Genomic DNA, 14,647 nt, shown 5'->3' on the forward strand with positions numbered 1-14,647 from the left:
TTAGAAAGGGTCTAACTTTCTATAAATACTATAAGTAGGGATGGGGATCGAAAATCGATTCTTGTTGAGAACCGGTTCCCACTGTTTCAATTCCTTGGAATTGTTTGCCATTTTTGCAAACGATTCCCTTATCGATTCCAGTCGCCTCGAATGACTGCACCACGTTGCTGAGCGTCATGTACCTGGCAGGAAACATGGCGCCTAAGCGGCACAACCGCTCAGAAGTTTGGTTGTACTTTACAAGAACAGATGACAACAGGGCAACTTGCAATACTTGCAAAATAGATCTTTCATTTAAGGGAGGAAACACTACGAATATGCAAAAGCATTTGCTCACAAAACACACGATGACCTTAAATGAATGTCGTGTTTTTAATTCTGCTCCGGACTCGTGAATCTCAACCCAGCAGCAGCGGTAACGTTTGCACGTCCTCTCCCGTTAATGCGGCAGGTAAATAATCAACTAACAGTGCATATTATGTCAGCGCGATCTGCCTTATTACAAAACCTGCCATTACTGTGCATTTAGGTGACCATGATGAGAGAGACAGACAGAGTCTGGCTGGCTGAGATGCTGGCAGTTCTCGCTGCAGTCTACCGTTAGCGTCTCCTTTTAGTCCAGGATAGTCGAGTGTCACAGAGCAGTGACTAAGTTTGTGGTCAAAGGCTTGCACCTATTTGCCACAGTAGATGCCCCCGATTTTCGGTAAGTGAATGTGTTTAATTGTAGGCAGGGACATTACTGGATATTCTTGTGTAATTGCTACGGAATAATTTATGTTATACTTTGTTATTGCTACAGAAGAATATTTATTTTATTAATATTTTACAGCCGTAGGCTTAAGATCTCACTGTTGGGTTTGTAAGGCCATGTTACTCCTAAATTTCTATCTTGTTCAAAGAGACGATATAAAAGAAAGTTCTAAGCTAATCGACCTTAGTGTTCTCCTTTTTTAAAAACAAGAATCGATAAGAAAATCGATAAGAGAATCGATAAAGAATCGAATCGTTAAAGAATCGAATCGTTAAAGAATCGAATCGTTAAGCAGAATCGAAAATGGAATCGTGAAAATCTTATCAATTCCCATCCCTAACTATAAGAATACATTTTGATTTCTCATTTAACCAAACGTTGCTGTCTAGATTCCTCCCTGTATCATTACCTGTGCCAGTTATTTCAGATTTTCTTTCATTATTATTGTCCATCTTGAGCTGTCACAATTTCAAGTTTAAACCCAAAAGGCCATTTCAAGAAAAAAAAGCTGAAATAATATTTTGAGAAATGTGGAGATTTACGTTGTGGTTTCAAGTCAACCAACTGCCACGTCTGCTATACCCTCTAAAAATTGTTCTGTCAGAGAAGGATGCAACAGGATCCTAAGAGCCTTTATCAGGAATTTGATGGGGATGTGGTGAACAACCCTAAACAAGCAAACACTTTCCTGATGTGTTTATAGTTCCTCCCTGAGCCTGATTCTACCAGAGATCTCTTCCTGTTAAAAGGGAGTTCTTTCTTCCTGCTATTGCAAAGGGCTGTTTGAGATTTTCAGATTATTGGACTTCTTTCTCTCATACTGCCAGCTATTTTTTATTACTATACAAAGCTTTTTGAAATAACTATTGCTGTGAACTTGTGCTATGAAAACAAAACGTAACTAAATCTAAGTTGACTTTAGACTAAATCTAAACGCTGTGGGAAGCACGTATAAAAAATGACATATTTCTCAATACTGCCACAATGAGTCAAGCATATTTGCATTTCAAAAGCTGTAGTTCTGCATACTTGTAAGGTGATTTGACTGTGACGTTAGAATCTGCATCCAGCAGGAAGTGCTTCTGGGATACTTTCCCTATGGCTGTATTTATAGTAACCACAGGAAATCCCATCTGAAGCACCCAGGGACTCATAATTCGATCAACTGAATGAGGAAGTGAACCATTATTGTCTTTCACAGCCTGTAGATTAAAAAAGTACCAAAAAGAATTTAGTTAAAAAAACACCAGAGGCATAATGATAATAACTTTAAGACAAAATGAAAATAAAATATAAGAAGTTTGCAGTAATAACATTTGTCAGCTATTGTGAAATTTAAAATTTGTGAAATGTTTTGTACTGTGTGTTTTAATAGAACCTCAGTCCTTTGTAGAATCATATGGCAATACATGCAGATGATTTTGTGTCTGGCTGCACAGCCTGGTAGTGTGAGAAATTTCAAAATGCCATAAAATGTTAAAAAAAAATTTGGTAATGTAACTATCCCTTTTTAAAGAATATACCAAACAATCATGTTTTGTAACTGCAACAAAATGTCAAAGTCACATACAACCTTTGTAAATAAAAAAAGAAATCATCATTTTACCATCTGCAGATGATGCCACAAGTCATTCCCTACTGTATTACTGTATCCAAAGTGATTGAGGTAAGTCTGCAGAAAAAAGGAAAACAATCCAAAATTCTTAATTATCTGTGGCTGAACAATATTGGCTAAGGTGATGTATCTCATTAACTAACTAAAAGAAATATACAAAAACATACACTCAGTCCCTGGATGAAGACCGGCTCTGAGAGAAAGTCTGAAAGCATCCTCAACACTGCTGCACCCTGAAGAGGTAAAAATTTTGTTCAATCTATCAGTTACTCAGTTTATAATAATGAAAAAAATTAACACAATATATCGTACAGTGTACAGCAGCTGAAAAACACTAGTTATTCAGGACATGTACATTTATCTCAAAGTGGTTCTATTCCTGATCTTTCAGATCTACAGTGTCAGTATCTTCAGGGCTATTTCTTATTTTGTATTCAATCATTATGGAATCGCTACCCCTCTCCGTGAATCGCTACCTTATTGTCCTGGAGGGGTTTGTGTGTCCCAGAGATTCCAGGGGCTATATTGTTGGGTGGGGTTGCCCCCTGGTAAGGTTACCCATAACAAACTGGTCCTGGGTGAGGGACCAGACAAAGAGCCATTCAAAAGACCCTTATGAGTAGAACATCGAGGGAACAGTTCACCCTGCCCACGACAGGGTTACCAGGGCCCTGCCCTGGAGCCAGGCCCAGGTAGGGTGCCCAAGGTTGAGCTTCTGGTGGCCAGACCTTCCACGGGGCCTGACCAGGCACAGCCTGAAAAAGGGACATGGGCCCATCCTCCTGTAGGCCCACTACCCACAGGAGGCGCCCTAGGAGTCGGTTGCAATGTGTGTTGGACAGCGGCCAGGAGCAGAGGCCCAGGCAGACCGATCTCTGACTACCTAAACTAGTGATTGGGACATGGAATGTCACCTCCCTGGTGGGGAAGGAGCCTGAGTTAGTGTGTGAGGTTGAGAGTTACCGGCTAGATATAGTTGGGCTCTCCTCAACACACGGCTTGGCCTCTGGTACCAGTCTCCTGGAGAGGGGACTGTCTCAGTCTGGATTTGCACTTGGAACAACCTCTCGGATCTGAACCCTAGTGGTGTTAAGGTTCTTCAGCTGAGAGCATTGTCAGGGTGGAAGGAATACTTTGAGGACCTCCTTACTCCCACTGAGAGGTCTTCCGTGGAGAAAGCAGAGCCTGGGGACAAGGGGGATGACTTGTTTATCTCTAGGGGGGAGGTCACTGAGGCAGTTAAACAACTCCTTGGTGCCAGGGCCCCTGTGGTGAATGAGGTTTGCCCTGAGTTCCTGAAGGCTTTGGATATTGCATGGCTGTCTTGGTTGACACACCTCTACAATGTTGTGTAGAGATCGGGGCTGGGGGGTAACTCTGGATTGGCAGACTGGGGTGGTTTTTGTCCTGGTCGTGGAACACTGGAGAAGCTCTTTATCCTCTCGAGGATACTCGAGGGGATAAAGGGTACACGGGAGTTTGCCCAACCAGTCTATATGTGCTTTGTGGACTTGAAGAAGGCATTCGACCGTGTCCCTGGGAGTGTCCGTTGGGCGGTCCTTCAGGAGTATAGGGTTTTCTGGCCAATTGCTATGAGCCATTTGATCCTTATACAACCGTTCCATGAGGTTGGTCCACATAGCTGGCAATGAATTGGACTCATTCCAGGTGGGTGATGGCCAGGGCTGCCCTTTGGCACCAATTCTTTTTGTAATATATATGGACAGAATTTCTAGGCGTAGCCAAATGGAGGAAGGCTTTCACTTCGGTGGTCTCAGAATCTCCTCTCTGATTTCACAGATGATGTGGTTCTGTTGGCTTAATCGGGTGATGGCCTCTGACTCACACTGGAATGGTTCACAGCCAAGTGTAAAGCAGTGGGAATGAGAATCAGCACCTCCAAATCTGAGGCCAAATCCTCTCTGGACCGTAGTTATTCAGTAGGGTGAGATATGTTAAGTTAAAAGAGATCTCAATTAATCTCCTCCAATTAATCTTATTTAAACTACTTAGGTTTAATAAACTCAAAAGGCTAGATAAAGACAATTTGGGCATTTTTGGATACATAAATCTTATTCAATTAAGGATAATAAGCAGTTGATGAGTAGTGATACTGTACGGTGTTGCAGCTTCTGTACCTTGCTGTATGAGATGACATCAAATTGTTCACTGATTTGGTTAGGTAGGACAATACTGTCTTCGTTAGAGGACAGAGGATGAGAAGAAGTCAAGGCATCGACAGCAAAAACTTTATGAATCTTGTCAAGTACTATCAGGTCTCTCTGGGCAAACAGACGAACAGGAATGTTTTAAGAGGATTTTACACTATGACAACAATGCATGTAAGATCAGGTCCAAATGCAAAAGTCTGTTCTCACAACATTCCATGTGGGCTCAGCATGGTCTGCTCCTAGGTAAGCCACATATGAAGCAAAGCCTTCATTGAGCCAGACTTCATTCCACCAGCGCAGGGTCACCAGGTTACCAAACCACTGTACCAGACATGGCATGAATTAATTTGTTGAGTTATCAAGGAGCGAACAAATCAAAAGGCAAAACAGCTTACCATGTGTGCTAATTCATGGGCAATAATGGTGGCAGTCTTCTCTTTATTCCTACTGGAGGAAGTTTCAGGGTCATAAAGAAGATTGGTTTCCCTGTAGGTCACCAAACCCCAATTCTCCATTGCACTATAATAAAAGTCTGGTAGAGCAATTTGGTCTGTGAGGAAGAGAGCAGATTTAATATAGGTTTAAGGAATTGCTTCAAGTTATCTTAAGAATGTAATTAAACAATTTGCTATAAGACACACAATTCCTTAATTCCCTCAACTGGTATAAACTGTTGTGGTCTGTGAGTTTTATTGATGAGAGTTTTTAGTTTATAGCTTTCTGATTTTCTTTATTTCTATAATTATAGTAAGAACTCTAATGGTTTTTGATTTTGGTTCTTTTGCCTCTCTTCTTGTAGTTTTACTTCGTTTGTGTCACTGCACTTGATTAGTTTCTTCTGTGTCTTGTTACCCTTATGCTTCCACCCTTCATGTGAAACCACTGTGAGACCTTGTGGTTTCAACCAAAACCTTTGGTAATTAATTAATGAATTAATTGATTCATTAATTAAAATCCAGGTTGTGCTGATTTGCCTAGAGATTAAGTGGAAACTGGATTTATCTTCATTATAAATATGAACAATGTATGAAAAAAGACACTTGTTTTTGAATGTCATCTTTTGATGAAACCTCTTTTAATGTTTCTATTAATTTATGCAAATCGGGTCTCAGTATGTTTACCATTTGCAACAAGACTTTTAATTCACTTTCATACAAGGGGTTAATAAACAATCATATCAATTCATCTGAAATTGTGCAGACAGACTCTCTCTCAGTAATCTGGATAGGTAAAAGAACCCCCCCCCCCCCCACACACACACACACACACACACACACACACCCCAACCCAATATCTATCCAATAATTGGAAAAGCTAAAACACTAACATCATGTTATAACAACACCTGTTATAAAAGCAGGGTCACCTGATTTAGTTAGAGGGTAGGCAATGTTATAGTATGACTGGAAGAAGTCCAGTATAGGTCCAGTTACATTGAGAGCATAGTTTCCCTGTCCTAGGTCAATGGCCTTCCTTCGAGCCCAGATACGAATCTGAAAACAAAAACAAAACAGCAACCAACTCTTTCACAAACGTTTTTGACACAGTTCTTCCAGTTTTGGAGCAAGTCAACCAAAGTACACAGACAATTACCTGAGGGTCTTTTTGTGTGGTATTGATATATGTGTAGTCAGAGACAATGATGGCCAACAGATAGGTGGACATTTTCTTGGTGGGTTCAAACTTGGTTTTTGTCCAACTTACTCCATCAATGGTGATGTTAGCAATATCTGAAGAACACAACTAAAGTTATCAGTGACTATGAATGAAGTAATAGAAGACAAGGTTTTGGTAATGCTACTGTGTGCAACATTTTTTTTGTTAAACACGATGATGACTGTCCATATGAGACATACAAACTTTAAAATAGACACACACCCTGCCCATCAGGGTGACAAAAATACCATATTAGTCTTTTATAGCTACATCATGTGAATCCAACAGAATTAAAACTAAAGTAGTCTAGCTGAGGAACCTTTTTCCAGCAGCTGGTCAAATTTCCTACAAATTCATGAATATTTATATGAGCTATTCTGTTAAATTACTATTTAGTAAGGTTATAGGTTATTGATTCTGAAGCTCATAATTAATCTGATCAACACATGTAGTCTGGCCTTGTGTCCAGTGAAGCTATAACTTTTTCTGTATTTAGTATTCTGAATTTTATTTAACAACTTAAATTTCATAGCAGCACAAAGATTTTTTATTTTTAAGTTTTAGAGTTAAAGAGAGAAGCTGTATTAATAAAACGGACTTGTTTTGGCTACAGCATTTGGTCATTATGACAGAGCTTTAAGATATTACCTTTTTTCTTAATTGACATTTAGTTAAACACATGACTGCAAATTTCTCCGTAGCACAAATTGTAGCACCAGGTCTAGGTTGTGTCTGGCAGTCGTCTAAATTAGTTTGAATCTAAAGGGTTTATGCTAACGCCAAATGCATCACATGCATTCAACAGAATTAAAACTAAAATATTCTAATAAACACTTAGAACTGTGTTATTTGAACTGTGTGTCATGGTCCTGGGTCTTTAATCCAGTGTTTTGAGTTTATTTTGGTTTCATGACTCTTTCCTTGCATGATAAAGATGATTTAAGTCCAAGTTTTGTACCATTTAGTCTTGAGTTTAGTTCCTTTGTTGTCTCTCAGTTTATTTGTATTTCTGGTTTCCTTTCTTTTAGGTTCCTTTTGTCTTTGTCTTGTCCGGTGTCTCCAGTGAGAGTTAGTCGTGCCCTCTAGTTATTTACCTTTTTCCTCAGTCGTGTCTCTGTTTGTTCTCTCTCTCTCTCTCTCTCTCTCTCTCTCTCTCTCTCTGTCTCTCATGTCTTTACCATCTCTAGTCCCCTGGCACTTGGTCATGTCTGTCTATCATGTGCTTTGTGTTCTCTTCCATGGACATTTTTGTGGATCTTGGCTCCTCGTCTCCGTCTCTGTCGTGTTTACTGTTTTACTTTGGTATTCCTTGTCTCATATGTATTGTGTTCAGTGTTGTTCTCCCTGTCTCGTTATGTGTAGTTTGCTCCAGCTCTGTTCCCATGTCTCTCTACGTTCCCTAATCGCCCTCATGTTTTTGTATTGTCACAGTTGTCTACCAGCCTAAATAAACGACTCAGCTTCTGTTGTCTCCTGTGTCTATGCGTCTTTATTTCGATCCTCTTCTGTGCTCCTTATGATCTGCTGTTGCAGATCTTGACACTGTGTTTAGATGCACTGACCTCTTTCCATGCCATTTGAAAGGGCTACTGTTCCAGGCAGGTGAATGAGCGTTATATGGAAAATGGCTTTCAAAGCTGGCTCATCAAAACAAGGAAAGGTCTTCCTGGCATAAGTTGGATGCATCTGAGAGGTGGCAACTATCCTGTAAATGATCAAAAATTCCACACATGCAAATAGTGAGTGTAGAGGTTTAAAATGACACCAGTGAAACAAATCCAGCCATAGAAGGACACAAAGAGGACTTACTTTTGTAATCCATCTTCTTCATACTCACTCCTGTAAAACCCTGACAAGTCATCAGCTAGTTCTCCAGTGAACTCAGTGTACAGCTGATACTTCTGTCCTTGACGTAATTTACTTTTTAAGTTGATAACCAGATACTGTGTTTCTGGCTGCAGCCATGTTGATTCTATAATCAGAGCAGCTGTACCATCTGGAGAGAAAAAAAACAAAACATCTTTAACGGTCTCTCTGTATAATCTCCAAGAATGTAATAACAACATACACACACACACACACATATATATAGGTTCAGGCCTATATATAGCGGGGGAGTGGGGACAGAGGATCTAATTGGTAGATCCCGCACTTGATGGCAACCTGTGCTATGGGCTTGAAGTTGGCATCTAGTGTTGTATACCACATCCCCATAGAGTTGCTAACGTAGCCTCTTAGGGTCCTGTTGATCTAGTACAATTCTAGGAATTCCAGGATCCAGGTGTGGGGCATCGAGTCATAGGCCTAATCAATCCAGGCAGTGCAAGGTTGGTCAGCCTAGTCTTGCAGTCTGGGTTAGGGTTATCTACTAGTGGCTGGTGTTTTGCTCCTCTGGTACTCTGGCCAATCCCTTTCTGTGCTCCGCTCATGTATTGTGCCATGTGCCTATTCATCTTAGCCGCTATGATGCCTGAGAGGAGCATCCATGTGGTACTGAGGCGGGTTATTGGCTGGTAGTTGGATGGGACCAGTCCCTTCTGGTGTCCTTGGGGATCAGGACTGTCCGCCCTACAGTTAGCCATTCTGGGTGTCTGTCATCGACTAGCAGCTGGTTCATTTGTACTGCCAGATGCTTATGGAGTGCAGTCAGCTTCTTCAGCCATTAGGGTGGACCACGTCGGTGCCTGGTGCTGGAGACCCGTTCTTGGACACACACACACACACACACACACACACACACACACACACCCGTTTGCACACTTTGGCTCTTGTGATTAGGCAGAGGATCAATAGGGGGTCCACAGCCCTCTTAGGGACACTCCCAATAGGGCTTGCTCTTAGATCTGAAGAAGCTTCTCGAATGAGAGCTGAAACGTCTTCAAGAAACTTAAAGAAGTCCAGACGCAGCTCCTTAGACTACAATGACCTGGATGACTGAGAACCTTCACAAACAAAAGCTAAACATGCATAAATAAGTTTTTTCTTCAAAATTTTGATTTTTTAAAATGTGTTATCCTACAGCAATACTTAATTTGTTAATATCAGAAAGGTAATAATATCTTTGAAAACATCTGTAACTCAATACATCTTCTGCTGCTCTCACAGTTTTATGTATGCAATAGTATTAACAGCAGAACTAGTAAAATGATTTCTGAGATCCTAATAAAATTAAGAATTGTTACTTTACTTTGTATTAAGACTTTGATGGTACCTGCAGTGGTGACACTGGCCATGTGTTCGTTGTCTTGCCTGGTGTAGCTCAGTTGACTGGAATGAATCAGTATCAAATTTGTTTCTTTCACACACTCAAACTGCACAGTGGACTGGCCTGAAACACATGAAAAAAAGAAAAATGCTAACTTATATTAATGCAACCTCCATTGCAGTGGTAGTTTAACACAGGCACCAATGAAATCTCTGCGGAAATAAAAGTATAGTAGAGAAACCTAAATGCAGATACAGAGAAAATAAATCACTAATAACAGTGAATAAAACATTTGAAGGTAACCCTTTATAATAATGACACACTATTAAGGCATTCCCTAAAAGTTTCTTCTGTTCATCTGGACGTCCAGAATAAATTTTTTGGGATTTCTTTACCTGGATGATTGATCATATATCAAGACTATTAAGCATTAGTAAGGTAGCGGGCCTGGGGTGCTTGTGGTGGCAGAGGTTGTCTCCTGGCTAGGTGGCTGGCCTGATCTGGGCAGGGCCAGGTGATAGGTCTGAGGCCCCGGTGCCCGTGGTCGTCTAGTCTCTGGCTGGGTCTCTCCTTGTGATGAGTTGGTCTGGCCACCTCACCATGTGGTGTGGGTCAACTCACGTTGAGATGTCTGATCTGTGCCTCCAGGACTCATGGGTGCCCGTAGGCCAATTGGGTGGGGTGGGGTGTCCAGGAAAGCAACTGTTGCCGGGTGCAGCTTGTCTTGGACCCAGACCAGTCCCTTTACTGTCTGTAACTGAAGAAATGTCTGGTGTTGTGACGCAGTGTACAGATGAGCCCCAAGTCTTGGAACTCATCTGCACACTCCAGTCTACTCTTTGTGTTGAGGGTTCTGCCCCGGACTACTTGGTGTTCCAGGGCGATGACATTGTGGGCCCCAGGCCAACTTCTTCCTGCACCGTGGTGGGATGTGGGGAGTGGGGATGCCTACTGAGCCAATCGTTTGCTGCGCCTTCCATGACAACTCATCTGGGTGTCCTCCTTCTTCTGCTGGGTTGGGTTCAGGGATGTTGCAAAGATGTGTTGCCTTACTTTTTGGTTTAAATTTTATGAATATTACTGCTACATTACTGTCTGCACATTACTGTTTTAGATTTGTATGAGCTTTATATATTTTAGGGTAAATTGATCTACAGCACTGAGTATTTTAAGGATGACATGTGTCTATATCATCTCTCCCGTTAGACCCATTTACCCATTAAGCATCAGCCTTCAACACAGCTCTGAACTCTCTCAGTGCGCCCCAGGGCATCACCAGTGTGTGAATGTGTGTGTAAATGGGTGGATGACTGAATGTGTAAAGCGCTTTGGGGTCCTTTGGGACTAGTAAACCGCTATACAAATACAGGCCATTTTGATATATTTTCCCTCTTAAGAAAACGGCACAATTTTCTCATCCAATAAAAAAAAATATTATCTACAAATTTACCCTTTAATTTCATCTCAAACATCACATCTCAACCTATTATTACCATAGTATAACCTTGTGATGCTTACTGGAGATAACTGTAAAACACAATGTTACATGTGAGTGAAGATAACTACAAATCAGCATTTATAATTACACACATTAATGACTATATGCAAGAACAGATAAGCCTTGTTTTTCAAAATAAACATGCCTGTCATACACCACAACCATCTCTGCTGCTGCTGTTTTAACTATGTGACTTCTTGTATCAAAAGTGCTTGGTCATTCACTTTGAATACTTTCAGAGGGGTTCTAATTCAGCAAGTTTTTGTTTCTATTCTAATGTATTTCCCTTGTTAGCATTGTGTTAATGGTCTAGTTTGCTAGCTTGCTAAGCATACTACCATGTGCTCAGATGCTATACATATTTGTGTGAATAATGCACATAATCATTGTCACTTTATAACCACATACTGACATATCAACTTCATACAGTGCATAAGAAAAACATACTCAGACAGCTTATCTGATGTGGCTTGGTTCTTTTGGTGCTGATTACAACACACTCTAGGGTCCTCTTGCTAGACATGCATGCATGATGGGAATGACATTCTGACCATCCAATGTGTGTCATAATTAAAATGTTTTTGCTAAAGTAGGATTTGAATTTCAATACAGATTGATATTCCCTATCCTACTTTTGCTGAAATAAAAGACCTAAACACCATTTCAACCACTATGAAGAACAGATAATTAATACAAAATGATAGTCAATGCACTGTCAGTCTTCATATTATACACCTTACTTTAGGTCACAGGGAACCTATACAGTAAGGTTTTACTCACCCGTGAAAATGTAGAGACCATTGTTTGGGTCTGGACTGAGACGAGGCCACATGGTGATGTTGTAGTACTCAGGAATCACATCCATGGAGAGACGGTAGCTTAGGAGAATAAGCACAAAAATAATAGGACTTATTTCAGACATTGCTATCCAGCTTGTTTTATTTATATTTGATCATTTACAAATGTTTGTCCTTGAAGTTGATGTGTTACAAGCAGAAAAAAGGATTGTGCATCAATATTTGAGCAAGTTTAAAAATGCCAAATTGTGATAGGGAGACGACTGGGTCAGAGTATCTCCAAAACTGCAGCTCTTGTGGGATGTTCCCAGTCTGCAGTGGTATTTATCAAAAGTGGTCCAAGGAAGGAACAGTGGTGAACTAGTGACAGGGTCATGGTTGGTCAAGGCTATTTAATCCATGCTGTGAAGGCTGGCCCGTGTTGTCTGATCCAGTAGGCTCAAATTACCAAAAGGTTAATACTGGTTCTGATAGAAAGGTGTTAGAATACATGGTGCATCACAGTTGTGTTCCCATTTTTGTAGCAAAAAGGGAACCAATGCAATATTAGGGAAGTGACCATGATATTATGCCTGTTCAGTATGTCTAAATAACAGAAATATTAAAAATATATATAAACACCTCAAACAGTACAGGACCGTAAACAAACATTTAAATTTCATTTATTCCATTTCATTCATTTATTTATTTCACATATGGTTCAACAGTGTTTCATTTCCTTCATACAAATCCTCCTTCCCATTAATATAACACTGCACCCATGGGTGAAAAGGAGCAGAAGAATAAATTCTTATTAGCACCTGCCCCCTATCTGCAATCTAATTATTCTTACAAGAGGGCGCCAACAACCCAAAAAACCCTCTAATATGTATCTTTATGTAACAATGCAAAACTAACAACAAATCAGTATAATCACAATATACAGCACTAAATGGCAATGAAAATTTTTCCTTCTGTCATGGTCCTGAGTCTGAGGACTCGGTGTTTTGTGTTTCTTTATATTATTCTTTGTTCTCGGTTATTCTGTTTTGTCTTTTGTTTAGGTTTGCTATGTGTTAGTGTTTTTGTTTCATGCCTGCCTGTGTTCTCTCTGTCTGTCCATGGTGTTATTGTGTCTGCTCATGAGTCTGCCTGTCAAGTTCAGTGTCCTGTCTGGTTCTCTGTGTCTGTTAGTTTCCTGTTCTATTCTGAAAGTTCATGTCTCATGTCAGTGTGTTCAGTTTTACCTCTCCCCTGTCTCGTTAGCCTAATTGCTCCCAGCTGTGTCTCCCTCCTGTGGCCCATTCCCTGATTACTCCCCGTGTATTTAAGCCCTGTGTTTTCCTGTGCTCTCTGTCGCGTCGTCTGTTTAATTCCATGTCAATCTGCATTATTCTATGTTACCCGGTATTCATTCTGCGTCTCTCTGCCATCTCTCTTTGTGCATTTTGCTCCTCCTCCCGTGAGTGTCTGGTTTAAGTTTTGTTCGTTAGTTTTCCCAGTTTAGGTTTGTTTACTCCCCGCTCTGCTCTTCCTGTTTTTGTCACCTTATCACCGCTGTAAATAAACACTCACTCGCACCCCAGCCAGTACCTGAATTTTGGATCCTTTTTTCAATACACTACATGACTGCCCCCAGCCATGACACCTTCCACATTTAGCCCAAATTACTTTCATGTTCTTCATATTGATTTACATTTTTAAGTATGTAACGCATTTTAAAACGGTGCATATTTGTACAACTCCTAAGATTGAAGAGAATTCCATATTCTTATACCCTTAACTGTCGGACACATTTGCCTTTGTGTGGTCCTAGTAAACTGATGCTTAAAGTCAAACTTCCTTCTGCCATCCCCACTTCCTGAACACAATACAGACAAACTTTGTAACTTAAGAGGTAATGTATTATTTCTTGCCTTGGACATAAATAATAATGTCTGTAATTTCACTAAGTCTTCAAATTTCAACAATTTCGATTTTATAAACAGATTATTTGTATGTTCTCTATATTTAACATTATGAACCATTTGTACCACTTTCTTCTGTAACAAGTACCGTATAGAGGATTTATATTAGTTGCATATGTATTCCCCCACACTTTAGCACAATAACTGAGATAGGGGAAAATTAGTGAGAAATATAAAATACGCATTGCCTTATAATCTAGTATATCTCTGGCATTATCCAAAATATAAATATTTTTAAACATCTTTTTTCTAACATGTTCAATATGAGATTTCCATGTTAATTTATCATCCAATACTACCCCCAAAAAACGGAGTTCAGTAACTCTCTCAATCGGAACTCCATCAATGGACAGAGTTACTTCCTCCTCTTTTACCCAATTTCCAAAAATCATAAATTTCATTTTTGTCAAGTTCAAAGATAATTTGTTTACATCATACCATTTTTTTTAGTTATTCCATTTCAGAAATCATTAATCCAACTAGACTAGGTTGCAGTAATTATAAGGTCCCTGGTTATAAAATGGTAATAAAAACAATAAAAGGTATGTTTTTGCCAATTAATATCCTACCTGTCCCAAGGAGCTTTAACATCACCATGATCTGTCAGGGCAAGAGTCCACAATGTGACAATGGTTGCTATGGAGACCAAGGCTAAGATTACACACAAAGTACTGACTCTGCAGGTATTTCCCATTGCAAAGATGTCCTACAGATAGATGTGAACAAAATGGCAGAGTGGAACAAGTCCAGTTGTTGAATAAACCCTGATCTCAGTCTTCAGTGGCAGCTCAGTTGTGAATTAGCAAAGCCCTGTTTAAACTGAGCTTGTCTGGTTTGCTGAATCTCCTATGAATGACAAAGAGAGGTGACTATCAGCATTTAACTACGACCTCCCCTTCTGCCACAATCAAGTCCTCTCAATGTGTGAAATAAATGGATTATATATTAGGTTGGCACTTGTGGGAATTGTGCTGCTTTTGACGATGACTTTCTATTTTGTAGTAG

The 14,647-nt window shown here is 40.1% G+C and overlaps 1 protein-coding gene across 1 annotated transcript in view; it reads right to left on the reverse strand.

Moving 5' to 3' along the window:
• The window catches only part of LOC146383178 (aminopeptidase N-like), a 37,703-nt gene extending 23,367 nt beyond the window's left edge, over window positions 1-14,336 (reverse strand). The window contains exons 1-13 of the mRNA XM_084934386.1: window positions 14,212-14,336; window positions 11,680-11,777; window positions 9,408-9,524; window positions 8,006-8,192; window positions 7,759-7,901; window positions 6,134-6,270; window positions 5,907-6,033; window positions 4,936-5,090; window positions 4,748-4,861; window positions 4,508-4,651; window positions 2,537-2,602; window positions 2,361-2,426; window positions 1,784-1,956 (exon numbers count right to left, since the gene is read on the reverse strand). Coding sequence (XP_084790512.1) covers window positions 1,784-1,956; window positions 2,361-2,426; window positions 2,537-2,602; window positions 4,508-4,651; window positions 4,748-4,861; window positions 4,936-5,090; window positions 5,907-6,033; window positions 6,134-6,270; window positions 7,759-7,901; window positions 8,006-8,192; window positions 9,408-9,524; window positions 11,680-11,777; window positions 14,212-14,336 — 1,652 coding nt within the window. The remainder of the gene's footprint in view (window positions 1-1,783; window positions 1,957-2,360; window positions 2,427-2,536; window positions 2,603-4,507; window positions 4,652-4,747; window positions 4,862-4,935; window positions 5,091-5,906; window positions 6,034-6,133; window positions 6,271-7,758; window positions 7,902-8,005; window positions 8,193-9,407; window positions 9,525-11,679; window positions 11,778-14,211) is intronic.
• Between the last annotated feature and the right edge of the window lie 311 nt (window positions 14,337-14,647).

This window comes from Perissodus microlepis, chromosome 7 (assembly GCF_051167445.1).
Source record: "Perissodus microlepis isolate ML-2025 ecotype Zambia chromosome 7, ASM5116744v1, whole genome shotgun sequence".
Classification (NCBI taxonomy): domain Eukaryota; kingdom Metazoa; phylum Chordata; class Actinopteri; order Cichliformes; family Cichlidae; genus Perissodus; species Perissodus microlepis.